The sequence below is a fragment of the Bos taurus genome, chromosome 22 (genome assembly GCF_002263795.3).
Source record: "Bos taurus isolate L1 Dominette 01449 registration number 42190680 breed Hereford chromosome 22, ARS-UCD2.0, whole genome shotgun sequence".
Taxonomy (NCBI): domain Eukaryota; kingdom Metazoa; phylum Chordata; class Mammalia; order Artiodactyla; family Bovidae; genus Bos; species Bos taurus.
The window spans coordinates 10,396,929-10,411,945 of NC_037349.1; the positions used below are offsets into that span (position 1 = coordinate 10,396,929).

Consider the following 15,017-nt stretch of genomic DNA (forward strand, 5'->3'; position numbering starts at 1 on the left):
CCTTTAGAAATACCTGGGAAATGAAGCTTTTTTTGTATTCCAGAGTAGAAAACTAGGATACCTTGCCCCTTTCTTCATGTTCTTTGTATGTAGTTAAATCTGGATTTGGCCAGTATAGGATAGTATCTTGATTGGTTCAGTGGTATTGTGAGTCAGAAGGTCTGAATGCTGGTCCAGCTTTCTAGCTTTGTTGACCCCTAACCTTTTTGTGATGCAGCTTTTTGTTTATTGTACTATAAAATGGAAGGATCAGACTAGATGATCTCTAAGGATCCTCTAACTCTTAAAAATAATTCTAGATTTGGTGCTAGGGTCTTTGGTTTATACAGGGTTTCCTTCTGTATCTCCCTGTCTGCCACTGTGCGGTAGCATTCCAGGTAAAGGCAGTAGTTAAAGACCACGTGGAATGCCCGCCTTTCTGTGGAAGAGTAGTGTTCCACGGCAGACTCTTAGTGAAGTATGTGCTTGGAGTCTTTTTGGTGTAATAAAAATTTGCTCTGAGCTTGCCTCACTGTACATATGGTAGCCACTAGCCTTATGTGGGTAATTAGGTTTCGACTTGAATTGATAAAAATTAAACTTTGGTTCTTCAGTTGCACTTCTGACAGTTTAAATGCTTAGTGGCCACCTGTGGCTGGTGGCTGCCATACCAGATAGCACAAACACAGAGCATCTCCACTGTCGATGAAAGGCCTGCTGAACAGTGCTGGCTTCAGGTGTAGGTTATGACTGTGGAATAAACTGTATCCTGTCACTTTAAATTAGCCAGCCTCTATGGGCTTATATTTTATTCTGTAGTTTTCTGAACTCATTAGGTCATGTTTTCCAAATGGTGCTAAAAAGAAAGCTGTGTAAATCTAGAGATATTCCGATACTTACTGTGGTGTTATTTAGAGTTATTTTTATAATAGGCATAATTAAGGATAAATATGAATTCATCTGTCTTTGCTGCATGTTTAATGGGATGTGCTCTTTAGAGGCAGGTTTTTAAAAGTGCGCCTGTGTGGTAGGTGGAATGAAAAGAAAGGATAGAATAAAGAGAAAACTGAACGTTAAACCTTGTATTGATATGTCACCCTGGTACCCCAAATAACACTAGGAGGGGGCACATAGAATTAACCTCAACTAACAAAGCTAACTAGCCTAGAACTTGTTACCATAAGTAAGCTGTACCTACCCTGCTGGGCTAACACTCATGCCCCCCAAAGTTTTGTGATACGTCACCTGATAGTCAAAAGAGAGGAAAGAAACTTGCTTGGCTTCTTACAGCTCACATGTGTCTATTACATAACAAAACTGTGAATCAGTGATGATTTCCTAAAGATCAGAGCACCATGTTGAACATTGAATTATTGAATCATCCTGGTACATATAAACAGACTTCTGAGCAGATTTGATCAAATGCATCAATGTACACGACATATGACAAGCAGGCGTTTTTTGGAATTGTATTCAAAGATCATGACCAAAACAAAGCATTAAATTGTGGTGTTTCAGTTGAATTACTGTTGCTGGATTCACAATGAATGATCAGGCGTAGCCACATCCAATTATTCCATCTGCATGATGCTTGTGCTGTATTGTCATGGGGTGTTGAAGTTTTGGTGTGTTTTGGGAAAAGCAGTGTTGATTACCTGTGAACCCAGTTGGCCAGTTGTGTGTAGATTCTTAGTCAGTGCAAATTGACACTCCAAACTTTGAAATTCTGAAAGATCAGAAGTTTCTTACAGTTGATTAGGTTCTAGGGACTAGTCATTTAATTTCACATGACTCAGTACTTAATGCCACAGTGCTAATAGATGAATATGGAAAAAATTAGAATTACATTTATTTAGTCAATTGGGTTTTTTTGTGTGTTTTGTTTTTACAGTCTTCATAAGGCATAACTTTTGAAGCAACTTTATCAACTCTAAAGTATTTAGTTTCTCATAATTATAAGTAGTTTTTCATATTAACAATACACAGTCAGGGGCTGTTTCATTTAGTTGTTCTTTGCTTTCCCAGTTATAGTGGTAAAAGAAAAAAATTTTTGGCAATGAGCGCAAAATTACAACCCAAACCTTTTTAAAAGAATACATTTTCACTGTAAACTACATCTGTAATAAACATTTCTTCCTGCTTTGCATAAACTAACATCATAAAAAATAGATCAAAATCTGCTTTTAATGCTGACCTCAATTTCTGTTGGTTAAGTATACTTACTAATTTTTATCTTGGTATATTGAGCTCTCTTGGTCATATATCGAGTACATTCTACAAATGGCCAGACATACATACACTTGTTCAAATGAAAACATTGCTGAGATGATTTCTACTTCCCTTCCAACTGAGGGAGGGATGTGACTGCCCAAACTCAGCTTTGAGGAAACTCCCCTCTGTGCTCAGTTCTGATAGGCAGCCCTCTGCTCAGTGATTAACTGTCCACGTACTTTCTCCCTTCCCAGGAAGAGTCGGAAAGAGCCAGGTCTTCCCACAGATCCAGTCATCGTCGTCCTTCTCTGGTTTGTAATAACCTACAAACTTGCCTCTGATACTTTTCCTCATCAGCTTGCTGCAGCCACTCACACACCTTTACTGTGTTTGTTTTTATCTTATCAGGGAGTTGAGGATGCATTGTCCATTCGAAGTCTTGGCAGTCACAGGGTTGGTATTTTAAGTTGTTTACACCCTAATAGCAAAGCTATCCCTTTGTCTTTTCTAAAAAAAGAAAATATTGGTAAAGTTCTTTTCATTGGAAAGTGGTATTTTCTCTCAAATTATTGCTATAAGTAAATCAATTCTAAAATCGTAAATATTTTCATCTATTAACATGTATATTTACTTTTTTTCTGTAAAAGGACTTTTGATTTTGTAAAATCATTACAAAATAATAAGATTGATTTTATAAAATAACACCTGCATGGTTCTAACTTTCAGATTTTTCCTACTTTCAGATTTTTTTAAATGATAATTTTTTTAATGAAATTTATTATTTGGTGGCATGGGTGACTAATAGTTTTATTCAGTGGTAAATTGAACTGATTTTTAAAACGCCTGTCTTACCATATTTATAGAAATGATCATGCTTCAATATTTTGATTAATATTTTGTAGTTTGTCTCAAGTTTTTAGTTATTATATCATCGTAAATCAAAATAAATGAGAAATTGTTCATTAAAGGCTTGCATATTGTGCCAAAAAAGCTGATCTCTGTTCTTAATGAGTTGTGCTTAAAGCACATTGCCTTAGAGCAATGCTTTTAATTTGTACATTATTAATAGAGTATATGTGCTTATATCTAGATTTTTTTTCATCAGTAAAATTCTGTTCTTGTTAAGATCTATATTTGTTAATATCCCCAGGTCTAGTTTTCTTCCTATCTTGTATAATGTTCCTATCTTGTATTTTTTCCTATCTTGAAAATACACTGTATTAAACTGAGTGTGTTCTGGTATACTAGTTATTGACATGTTTGCATTCTTAAATAGTCTTTTACTCTGGTTATATTTCTTTTTTTTTTTATTCACTTACGTTCTTAAGACCATGTTTTATTTAGATAATTTTCCTTTTGTTACAATCTGTTGCGTATTGGCTGAGTGCAGCTTTTACCATAAATTTTGCACATGCATATGCGCTAAATTGAATGGCAGGCGAGATGATGTTTTCCGAATGTACAGTTGTTGCCAGGAGTGGTTATATTTCTTATTGTGAATATAATCTACTGTCTTTTTGGAATAAATTAGTAAGCTAGTACTTGAATCATAAACATTTTGGTTGATTATAAAAATTTAGATTTATAAGAATATTAAAAAGCCTTTATAGAAATCTAACTAGTGGTTTAAGAATGATTTTAAAGGAAAAGAGCTTTAAGATAATAAATTAGTCTTGCTTCTCCTTAGAGAAATTTTGGTGCCTTTTTTTTTTTTTTTTTTCCTCACAGGGAGTTAACAAAAGCTTAAAAGTTGAGCTTGGAGGGCTTTGAAAATAATCCCATCTCACCTTTTTTTTTTTAATATATGACTTATTGTAATGTTCATAGTGTGAAGTTCACAGTCTTCAAGCTGGTTATTTGTAAATTTGCATGGGAAACTTACATATTAGTTTAACCTAATGGTAAAGCCATCCAAGTTCAACCTAATTTGTTTTTAAAACAAATCTGTAAACAAACAAAAAATAAATCTGCAATTAAATAAGGAATTGTTTACTCAGTGTCTATAAAGTGAGATTGATTTTCATTTCATGGAAATTACATCGTTAAATTTAAGATATAACTAGAACTCACATAGTATTTTATTTCATTATGGTAGTTATGAAAATTTGCTATTATGTAGCAAAAAGTAAAACTCCTAATATTTTTAAAAAGCAGTCTGTAAACTTCAAGATTAGTAAAATTTTTACCTTGTAGAGACTTCAGTACTACTGTTAGTGTGCATTTACAATATTTAAATTTTTAGACTTTCTTAGAAATGTCTGATTTGAAATGAAAGCTTACTAATAACACAGTATAAAAGAAATATAGTTGAGATAAGTTTTTTTCTTTTTTCTAACTTGATAATATTGGGAGTTTTAAATTTTCATCAGATTATTGCCTTTTAGAATAACTTTACCATCTATATTATACCGAAAATGTAGACAACTTGTGTTCTCTGTAAAAATACATGTGATGGCTTAAAACCCTGACCTAAATTTTATTCGGGTTTGCTATATTATTTGGGGTTTTGGTATTTCTTTTCTGGTTATTTTTTTAAACATATGAGCTGTATATTAAAAAGTCTAAGACTTTTGGACCTTGTATTTGATACATGAACATTAGCAGTACTTGGATATGAGGAAGATGTGTTTATGGTTTCATGCCACATTCTTTGGACTTCGATCTCTCCTTTTGTCCAGTTAACTGCTTTCTTTGAAAAGTGTCCTGCCTGAAGCTATGTGGGGCTAGAGATGGTATCAATGCTATAGACTTTCTGTATAAAAATAAGGCAGAGATAGTTCAAGATGGTTGAAGATGGTAGGTTTGGGGAAGGAAGATTAAATCAAAGCCCTGAGTTTAGAATTGAAACAGTGCTTCTTTAAAAAGCAATCTACCTTAAAAAAAAAAAAAATCTGACTGACTGCTTGGTCACTGCTTTTATGTATTGAAATACAAGAAGACTATAAGGAAGAGATCCGAAATTAGAAAATGAGGTAATCTTGAATCAGAGTGGTAGGGATGCATCACAGTTTTCACTGGTGGAGAGCTTTACTGTTGTTTTTTATTAGTTCCTATTTATATATCAGTGGCTTTAGTACAATTTTAATGAATTTAATTTTAATATGCTTGGAATTTATTATTCTGTCATTTACTCCTACACTGTTTAATTCCGTGGAAGAGCCCATCGAAGGACGTTACGGGGACACATTGGAGCAGAGCCCGCACACCCAGCAGTGACGACCTCGTGGCGTGTAGCCCAGAGAAATGTGCAGCGTTAGTACTGTGCACTCACTGTTGTCTCACGGCGCCCGGGGGCTTGAGCAATAGGTCCATTCCCACAGAAACAAACACTTGCCGAACTTTTGTTTCTGTAGCCTGCTTTTTAATACTTTTTATAATAGGAAGTTTGGAAATATTTTCAGTTCTCTCTTCTTTGATGAATCGTTTGCTTTTAAACAACATAAATGCCAACTGTCACATACTGGAGGATTCTTTTTGTTCACCAGGTGTACAACCAGTAGTAGCAATTGGGATGTCCAAGTTGTGGATTTTCCTACCAGATTCACCAGTTTTTAAAACTGAGGGAATTCCCTAGTGGTCCAGTGGTTAGAACTCCACTCTTCCAATGCTGGGGCCCAGATTGCATCCCTGGTCAAGGAACTAAGATCCTGCAAGCTTCACAGCACAGCTGAATAAATAGATAAATAAAATAAAACTATCTGAGCTCTGCATTATATTTTAGAAAAAGAAAATCAAAGTAGATCATTTTCAGTTCAACTTGTTAAATCTTATGCCTTTGCAGAAGACCAGGTGTTACAGAGAGGATGAGAACTAAGACTGATTCCTTCAATGAACTTACCTGTTTGGGAGGATGGAATAGCTTATATGCAAGAGTGTGTGATTTGAGTAATACGTGTTTTGGTCATGGGTTGTTTTTTTTTTTTAAAAAAAAAAAACAAAAGTATTTTGTTAACTGAAAGAAGTCACAGGTAAAACTTTCATAGAGAAGGAACTTTATTTTCAGTGAAATGTCATTCACCACAGTGACTTTACCACGCACATCATTTACCACCAAATGCACACCATTAGGCATTTTAGAAAATTTTGGATAAACAAGATTTTTTTTTACACATGTAGTAACACTTTATATTCTGTTTTCATAATATAAGAAAAGTATGCAAATGCAGATATTTTGCTTCAGTACCTCTTAGTATTTATTGCAATATCATTTTCTCTGAATTTAATTTTGCCAGTGGTAAAATTATACCACTTAGCCTTATACTTATGAAATACATTTGGGGGAGTTTCTGCATTATTTTTTGTGAATGATCATCTCATTAAGTATGAATTGAAACCTTTGTTCTGTCTGAACTATTATTTTAATGCTTTATTAGAACTACACTTTTAAATTTTACCTTTTGGTGTATTTTAGGCTTTTTAAAATTGCAGCCTCTATGACAGGAATACATTTTACACTGTAATCCAGTATTCATATGCAGAGATGTGCCTGTTTTTGTATGTATATAAGTATATAAAAAATACAGAAACAAATTCAAAAAAATAATATTTACTGTATGTGATCCACTCTAGTATTTTGTATTTTTTTAATGTTGGTTGAACCCATAAATTGATTTTATGAACTACTAATAAGTTGCAGTCCACATTTAGAAAAACATTACTTTAGATCAGGTTTCTGAATAGTGTTCCCTAAGATCCTAAATGGGTATAAGAGTTGCAAAAGAAAGATATTTTTACCAAACTACCTGAGGAACTTGTTCATTGCTTTTGTTTTATACATTGCTCTTCTGGGCAAGATTGCTTAAAAAATCTGACTAGAATGCTTAAAAAAATTAGGAAAACACAAATCTGAGTAGTTACTATTTAATTTGGTTTCTTGGATTTGACATGTGGTGCTAAACGTATTATTTTCTTAAAGACCCGACAGGAAATATGGTTTTCTGGTCTCGTCATAAATTTTATATCTATTTTCTTTGATTTATATTTCATGCCACTTTTATATGTATACTATCCATTCCACACTTTGCTCTGACCAGGTTTCTAGCTTTGTTCGCTATTTTTCATAGCGAAAGCTCTTGAGAAGGGGTGCTTTCCAGGTGTGTGCACAAGCAGATCCGAGGGAGCTCTCCCCATTTTAGTGCTGCAGTTGTTTGTCTTTTAGTTTTGTTTTTTGGTAAGTTTCATCATAGCTGTGTGTTCCTGCTTCATTGCTTCTCCATGACTTGCTTTTGCCACGTTTCACATGATGGACAACGATGCTCACAGACCGTTAGGATGCTTAATCCCTGTGTTTAAAGGCTTCCTTGGGTGTGTTGTGCTGCACTGTGCTGGGGTGAATCGTCTGAACATTACTGATTATACATTCTGGATCTGAATGAGAACAGGAAGTTTTTCCTGTACATGTAGTTTAACAATAACCTATACTAGGAAAGAGTGAGGGGGGGAGAGTATTCTTTAATTCAGGTGTCACAGCTATTATGTTGAATAATTTGGGGATTTTAAAGTAGTGCTGGATTTTTCATAATTTTATGAATGTTGCTTCCCCCCGCCTTTATATTTCTGATTTTGGAAATACAACCAACTTCCACCTTTTCCTGAAATCCAGTATGATGCTCTTAAGGATAGATCATCAAGACTTTCATCATTAGTATGTATTGCATGACTTTGTGTTAAATATAGTTTCACTTTATAAACAATTGGTGATGCTAATCCTAGATTATGTCTAACTTTGTCACAGGTCTGTTGTGATGTTTGGGGGAAATATATGACTAACGGCAAATTCTAGTGTGTAGTTGTGGCATGGTTTAGCACTTGAATAGCTTTGCCTTTTAAGATCTCAGGATCATATAAAAATTTTTTGCTTTCCCATTCAGGACTCATCTTAAAATGATGAGTCACCCAGCTGACACATACTCAGTGCCCTGGAAGACCTGTTTCCAGCGGTGTTGTGAGATGTACTGAACTACAGCAGCATGTTTTACAGCTATACCTGCTATGTCTTATGTTCCGTGTCACAAGCCAGCAGGTGTGAGAGGATTCAGGTGACAACTGAAACGTCAGTTCCTCCACTCCTTTTTGCTTGATTTGGTTTATTTTTGATGGCATGTCATTTTGGCCAAGGAAGTTTACCTGTAGTGTGTTTTTCTTGGGTTAATGTATCCACACGTTGCCACAGCTCTTATGTTCAGAGTAGTAATGTCTAAAAGAAAGATATGGACTTTAAAAAAAGGAGAATGAATTTGTAATCACTGATTCAGGATCTAGCTGTGCATGTTTCAGGTGATGTGTGTCGAGCAGGCTGTTGACGGCTAGGCCCCTTCTAGCTGCATCTCCTCCTTTCAGACCAAAGGTGCATATCCACATTGCACTTCTTCTCTGCCAGTTGTCCTGTTTAGTAGTATTGCTGTCTTCTATCCCCTCACATGCACTTGGCTCTGACTCCTAGAAGTTACATCCAAGGATGTCAGGTTATTATCTAATGATGCTGCTCTAATGAGACAGACCACGCTGTGTAGGTTGCTCTCCGCTGAGCAGCACCTGCTGCGGGACCCGTAACTCGGGTTAAGAGGACTGTCTCAGGCAGTGCCGTGTTACGTTTTCCGTTCTCATCGTGCTTTGATGGATACACAGGATTGCTCTTTGGCCTTTAGGTAAGGAGGACTGCAAAAGGAAGTGGCCTCTCTTGTCACTCATACCTTTTTAAAGAAGCGGAGACTCAAATGAGGTGTGGCATGAAGGCCCCCACTTAGAGCCTGCTGGTTCTGAGTCCTAATTCAGTCTTCAGCTGGCTCAGCACCGAGCTGGATGGCACAGCAGGGATGAGGGGGATGCTGGTATGCGGGCAGGCTGTGTGTCTGAGCCCGTTTCCCACTAACAGGTGCGTGCATGTAGACTACTCGATGTCTCATGTGGGCCTTTTTCTATGTATGATTTTAAGATGCACTTTATTAAATTATCTTAAAACTGCACTATGTGATCTTTAAAGTTAACATCAATATTTACTTCCAGAATCATTCTTACAGTCACTCTTACGGAATGAAGAAGAGATCTTCTGGTTCTCATAAAGACCCACTGGTTAGTTCTGTTGTGTCTCATATCACAGTATTTTGTGTGGTTGTAAAATTCACTGATCCTTTCAGGGAAATTAAGAATTATGACTGCATTAGTGTGCTCTTCAGGCATTATTGAAACCTGATAATATACTGAAACATGACTTACCAGAACCTTATTTAAAAATAATTTTGTTTTCATTTACAAGATTTAATATCAAGTTAACATATGATGGGCTTCCCTGGTAGCTCAGCTGGTAAAGAATCCACCTGCAATGCAGCAGACTCTGGTTCGATCCCTCGATCGGGAAGATCCCCTGGAGAAAGGATAGGATACCCACACCAGTATTCTTGCCTGGAGAATTCCATGCACAGAGGAGCCTGGCAGGCCCCAGTCCATGGGGTCGCAAAGAGTCGGAAATGACTAAGCGACTTGCACTTCACTAACGTATGCTAACCCTGGTGGCTAGAGTTAGGAAAGTGTCACACTAAGTTCATTAATACTGTATTTTCATCTATGAATTGCCCTTTGGAGGACTGTACCTTAATAGGTTTAGTGAGATTCTTATAACTTATTTTGGATATTTGAATTGATTTAGTTGTGATATTGGGCTTCCCTGGTGGCTCAGACGGAATCTGCCTGCAATGCGGGAGACCTAGATTCGATCCCTGGGTTGGGAAGATCCCCTAGAGGAGGGGATGGCAACCCATTCCAGTATTCTTGTCTGGAGAATCCCTGTGAACAGAGGAGCCTGGTGTGTTACAGTCCATGGGGTTGCAAAGAATCGAACACAACTGAACAACTAAGCACAGTTGTGGTATTATAGGCAGTACGAAACTCACATGTAGCTGTCATTCTGAATGATTGTTTTATACATTTGAGATTTGGGGAACTTGAAATTAATTTTCTGGTAGAAACAACAAAGTTTATGATGGCAGAATTCCCATGCTGTCTTGCAGAAAATTCTTCAACCTATAGTGTAATTAAACTGTAGGACTAATAGTGTTCTCCATTCCAGCCAACCTGCTAAATGGCGTTGCTGTGGGGAAAAAAAAATGTCTACAGTGCCCATTTGGGGTGCTGGGAACACCTCTTCCCTGTCAAGTTGCAACAGCACTGGCAGAGGAAGTGCAGCCCAAGCTCCTTGCTAACTCAGGGCTCCCTTGGGTAGGGCTCTGGCCATTGGTGAGGTGGAGAGCGGGGTGGGAGCCTTTGGCTGGTAGAAATGAGGAAGGAGGCGAGGATGAAATGGGAGGACATTAGTGAGACCTGGCAGGTGGAGTATTGGGAGCTCTGGGGAGAAGTGAGTCATGGAGCCTCTCAGAGGGTGTGGTGCAGGTGGGTCGGCAGGGCAGGGTTGCGATGGGAGGAGGGCTGTCCCCTATTGCAGTGTCAACAGTGGAGGAGCCGTCTTTCAGTCAGAGATTGCCTGGGCTTCCTTAACCTTGAGCAAAAAAGATGGCTGAAATTGTTTAGATGATTTCTTTCCCCCCTCAAGCAATCACAGTAATGTAATTGCTTCCCTTAGTATATTGAAGATGAACCTGCCGTAGACCAAACCATGTTTACTGCTCACACTCTTTCTTTGGTAATTTAATTTGATCAGTTTATTTGAACAAATAATGGAAATAGGAGGAGTTTTGAAAAAAAAATAGCTTTAATGATTTCTGTGATGTTTCCAAATAGATTATAAAAGTAGTAATTATCCATTCATCCTGGGTTTTTCAAGGACATTCCTAAGTGTGACATGAGAATAATTCACTTCCTATTTCCTTTCTATTTTATCTGAGGGTTTATATTCTTTTTAAAGTAAAAAAAATAAAAAATAAAATAGCAATGATTTGGTTTGAAAAGTTAACCTTTAATATTAGTCTTCTTTGAGAGACTTGAAATCGCTGTTATTTTGACTTTGACTTAATATAATTCAAATCTTTAAAATCATTGTTTTGGAGAAGGGGTTTGGCAATATCCAATTTTGTCATTGTTGTTAGGTTAACAGCATTTAACCTAAGAAAAATGTGTTTGATTTTGCTTTTTGCAGAGTGGCCTCTACTTTGACCAAAGAAACTATAGCAGTCTTAGACATAGCAAACCCACCTCTGCCTACTATTCTCGGGTTTGTCACAAGATTTTTTGGCTTTATTTGTTTTATCCAACTTTAACACATTTCTAATCCCCTGTTTTGCATTTTGACTAGTTAGGACTAATCTGTGAATGGCTGTGTTTGTACAGGTTTGTGATAACTGAATTCACATTGTCTGTGTGAGTGTATCTTTAAATGATGGTAACTGTTGAATCACCACATTTATTAATGAGTACCATTTTTTCCAATTTTTTAAGTGAAAAATATTTACATTTACAAAAAAGTTCAAAGAATTGTATAGTAACCACCCGCATACCTATACTCAGATTCGACAATGAACATTTTTACTATATTTCCTTTATCGTGTAATTATCTGTCTGACTGTCCCACTGTGTTTCCATCAGTCCATCTTTTTGGGAAGGGCACATTTCAAAATAAGTTGTAGGCATCAATACATATCACGGTGTATGTCCTTTTACTAAAAGTGTACATGTGGAGATATGAACTATAAGTGTGATGAGAGGGAATGCCCTGGTGGTCCAGTGGTTAGGGCTCAGCGCTTCCACTGCCAGGGCCTGAGTTCAGTCCTGGTTGGGGAACTAAGATCCCACAAGCTGAGCACCACGACCAAGAAAATATGTGATGAGAAGAATGTAATTATGTAATGTGAGAATCTCTTGTTCTTTCAAGGCATTTGGCACACCGTACGTTTAGAACATATTAAATATATGGCACGCAGTATATTTAAAATAATTTAGTTGTCAAAACCTGCATACATGATTTAGTCTTATTTTCCATGTCTGATTGGGCTTAGTGAAAAAGAACTGAAAATGTATTGAGATGACATCAGGAAAAAAGATTTAATTCCTTTTTAAATAATGCTGTGCCTTGTTTAATGCATGGATTCACTGTGACCAGTATAATTTATCTAATTAAACTAAAGTACTTTGCCCATGGCTTGTTCTGAAATATAGGTTTTCTAATCCACTTGGAAAAGAGTGTTTATAGCAATAACTCAGAGCTCATTACCTGGCTCCCCAGTAATCAGGATAAGCCCATTCGATGTCAAGGAGCTGCTGGTAACTGCTGCGATGTGGCCACGGTTTGCACACTCCCTGTGCCATGGCCCTTGTTCCCAGAACATTTCCTTAGGTGGCCCTCTCATCTCCTAACGTTAATGTTCAAAGACCAATGGGACTTAAAACACATTTATAGAAAACTGTTCCAAGTGTTTTTCTTTCTGATCCCTTAAAATTGATAGTTAAAGAGACTTCTAACGGTTAAGTTTTTCTCACTGTGTGTGTACTTAGCTGCCTTAAACACTTATGAATTACTGGTGAATTATGGAATATAGAATAAACATAAGCTTTCATGATTGTGAGACCAGTTCTCCCTTTCTTTTCTTGCTTGTGTTTTTTGTGTGTGTGTGTGTTTGTGTGTGTTTTGTTTTTGTTGCTTAGCAGTCTTCCTCCCTGTACAGCGACCCTCTGGCGACATCCAAGAGCTACAGGGTTAGTACTTCCTGAGGAGTGTGGGGCCTTCAGAGCTGCCGGTTCCTTTCCTTTGGGTTAAATCATGCACTTTCTCCATAGGCCTCCTCCACTGTAAATTCTGGTCTGCTGAGAAGTGCCAGTCTGGTTTGTATTTTCCACTTCCAGTGTGTGTACTCTTGGCGAAGCCATTGTCATGGTGCTGACTCTAGCTTGACATCTTTCCTCCAAAATAGCCAAGGACACGTGGCTTTAGTGCTGTGTGTACTGCAAAATGTGCTGCCTGTGCTTATAGTACAGAACTTTCGGGGAGTAAAAATGAGTGTATTCTCCTCACAGTGGTAGATACTGCTGGCTGTTGGTGGGCCCTTGCCTAGAATTGGCTTCCTATAGAGGAGGTGGATTTGCATGGGTTCCACTCCACTTGCATACTTGTGTGAGATGGCTGCCTAGGCATGGGATGTCGTATTTTTGGAGGGGAACAGCTGTGGCCTTGGCCACATCAATACTCGGCTCTAATGAAGCCAGCTGACTCGAAAGCCAAAACAATCGCTCTGTGTAATGTGCAATTGTGAGTTGGTTGCTTTCAGGCTGTTTGTTTTGTTGTGGCCTCTTCTAGTGACCGGGAACCTGAGGCTTTGTGCTTAGTTTTATCATGACAGTGGGCAAAGCTTTCTGTACCTCACTTTCTTACCTGTTTTCTTCCCTCTTTTGAGAGAATAAATTGGTAAATGTTCTCCTAATTTCATAACATGATGAAAGGCAATGCTGTAACCAGTGGTGCTGTTTGAAATGAAGTGTGAGCCTGAAGCTTTACTGAGGCTGACGCAGGAATTTATGCAGACATAAATGAGTCTTATCACCTCGGGAGGCTGTGCACTTCAACACTGTTCTTCAGCTTTTTTGGAACTGAGTACTTTGAAGAAGTTATATGACTTTGAAAATAACTTTGACGCTGAATGGCTAAATGGCATTTCCTTTGTTCTTCAGGTGTCATTGTATAATGGTGGATTATATAACCCTTACGGTTCTCGAACTGTAAGTCCAAGCAGGGGGAGGTGGTGAGGAGGGCGAGGTGTAGGTGGGCACAGTTTACTTACAAAGAAAAAGCCAGTTAATCAGACCTGTAATAACTCTCCAAGCTGTGACCCATCAGCTTGTCAACTGTGACTCTCCCCCAAGCTGTGAGGAAGCGCTTGCTGCAAAATGAGGCTTCAAGTGTGAAGACAGTACAAGCAGAGAAACCTCTTTTCTGGCTCATTAGTTCCTCAGGGAGAGGATGAGAATAGCGCTTCTCGGGGCACCCCCTTCTTCTCTCCTTGCTCTTGCCGTGGGCTCCTGGGTCATGAGGGTAGGAGCAGTAGGGCTCCAGCCGGGGGAGTAACAGTTACCTTAACCTGGGAACCAGGGTGAGTCAGGTCCAGGGGCACTGATGTATTCCCAGCGGGAAAAGGAGCTGATCATTATTGTAAAACCTGTCTTCTTGGAAACTTTATAGCCATCTGAATACAGTTTTCACTCATCAAGAGCGAGTTCATCCCGAAGCAGTCCTGTGGTGAGCTGCCTGGTCTCTTTGCATGTTCTGTAGACACTTCTGATTGGTTCATTAATCTGTACTCACAGTTCAGAATATTGAGGGTGTGGTGTGTTTCACCCTTTTCTGCATGGGTTGCCATTTTCCTTCAGTACACAAACTCAAGAACTAATTTGTCTGAATTGGTGGTTGCTGTATGAATGTGACGTAGCACATAATTCTTAAATGAGTCTGAATCTACTGCCATTAGAATTTTTTTTTTAATTTATTTGTAACTGTCATTTGGAAATTCTTTTTTTTCCCCCCAGTGGTGGTAATTCAGGGTGTGAGTTAGCTGCCCTGTCCTTTTTCTTTCTCCTTTTCGTCTCTACTTTATACATTGAACCATTCCACTTGCTTCCTAGCCCTTCAATCAGTGGAGTGAGAGAAGAAATGAAATACATCAACTTTTTAAAAATTGCTACATAAAACACAAAACTGGGATGATTCTAATTACCCAGTCTTTCTAGAGTATTAAAACTTGTTTTAAATTTATAAACGTAATATTAGCTTAAGGAAAGTACAAAGTAAAAGTCCTCTGCCCCTATTCTCCTGTTTCTGTCCCCCAAATGCAGCCTCTGTTTGTGTATGACGTTTGAACAGTATGCAAGTGATTCATGTATATAATGCTGCT

The 15,017-nt window shown here is 37.8% G+C and overlaps 1 protein-coding gene across 27 annotated transcripts in view; it reads left to right on the forward strand.

Moving 5' to 3' along the window:
* Positions 1-15,017, forward strand: part of LRRFIP2 (LRR binding FLII interacting protein 2) — a 108,936-nt gene that overhangs the window by 49,869 nt on the left and 44,050 nt on the right. For 9 of the 27 annotated variants that reach the window (XM_005222411.5, XM_005222418.5, XM_005222420.5 and 6 more), the window contains 9 exons: positions 2,445-2,501; positions 2,599-2,643; positions 7,793-7,834; positions 9,196-9,261; positions 11,279-11,353; positions 12,781-12,831; positions 12,913-12,957; positions 13,801-13,848; positions 14,309-14,365. In XM_005222411.5, coding sequence (XP_005222468.1) covers positions 2,445-2,501; positions 2,599-2,643; positions 7,793-7,834; positions 9,196-9,261; positions 11,279-11,353; positions 12,781-12,831; positions 12,913-12,957; positions 13,801-13,848; positions 14,309-14,365 — 486 coding nt within the window. 27 annotated transcript variants of the gene reach the window in all.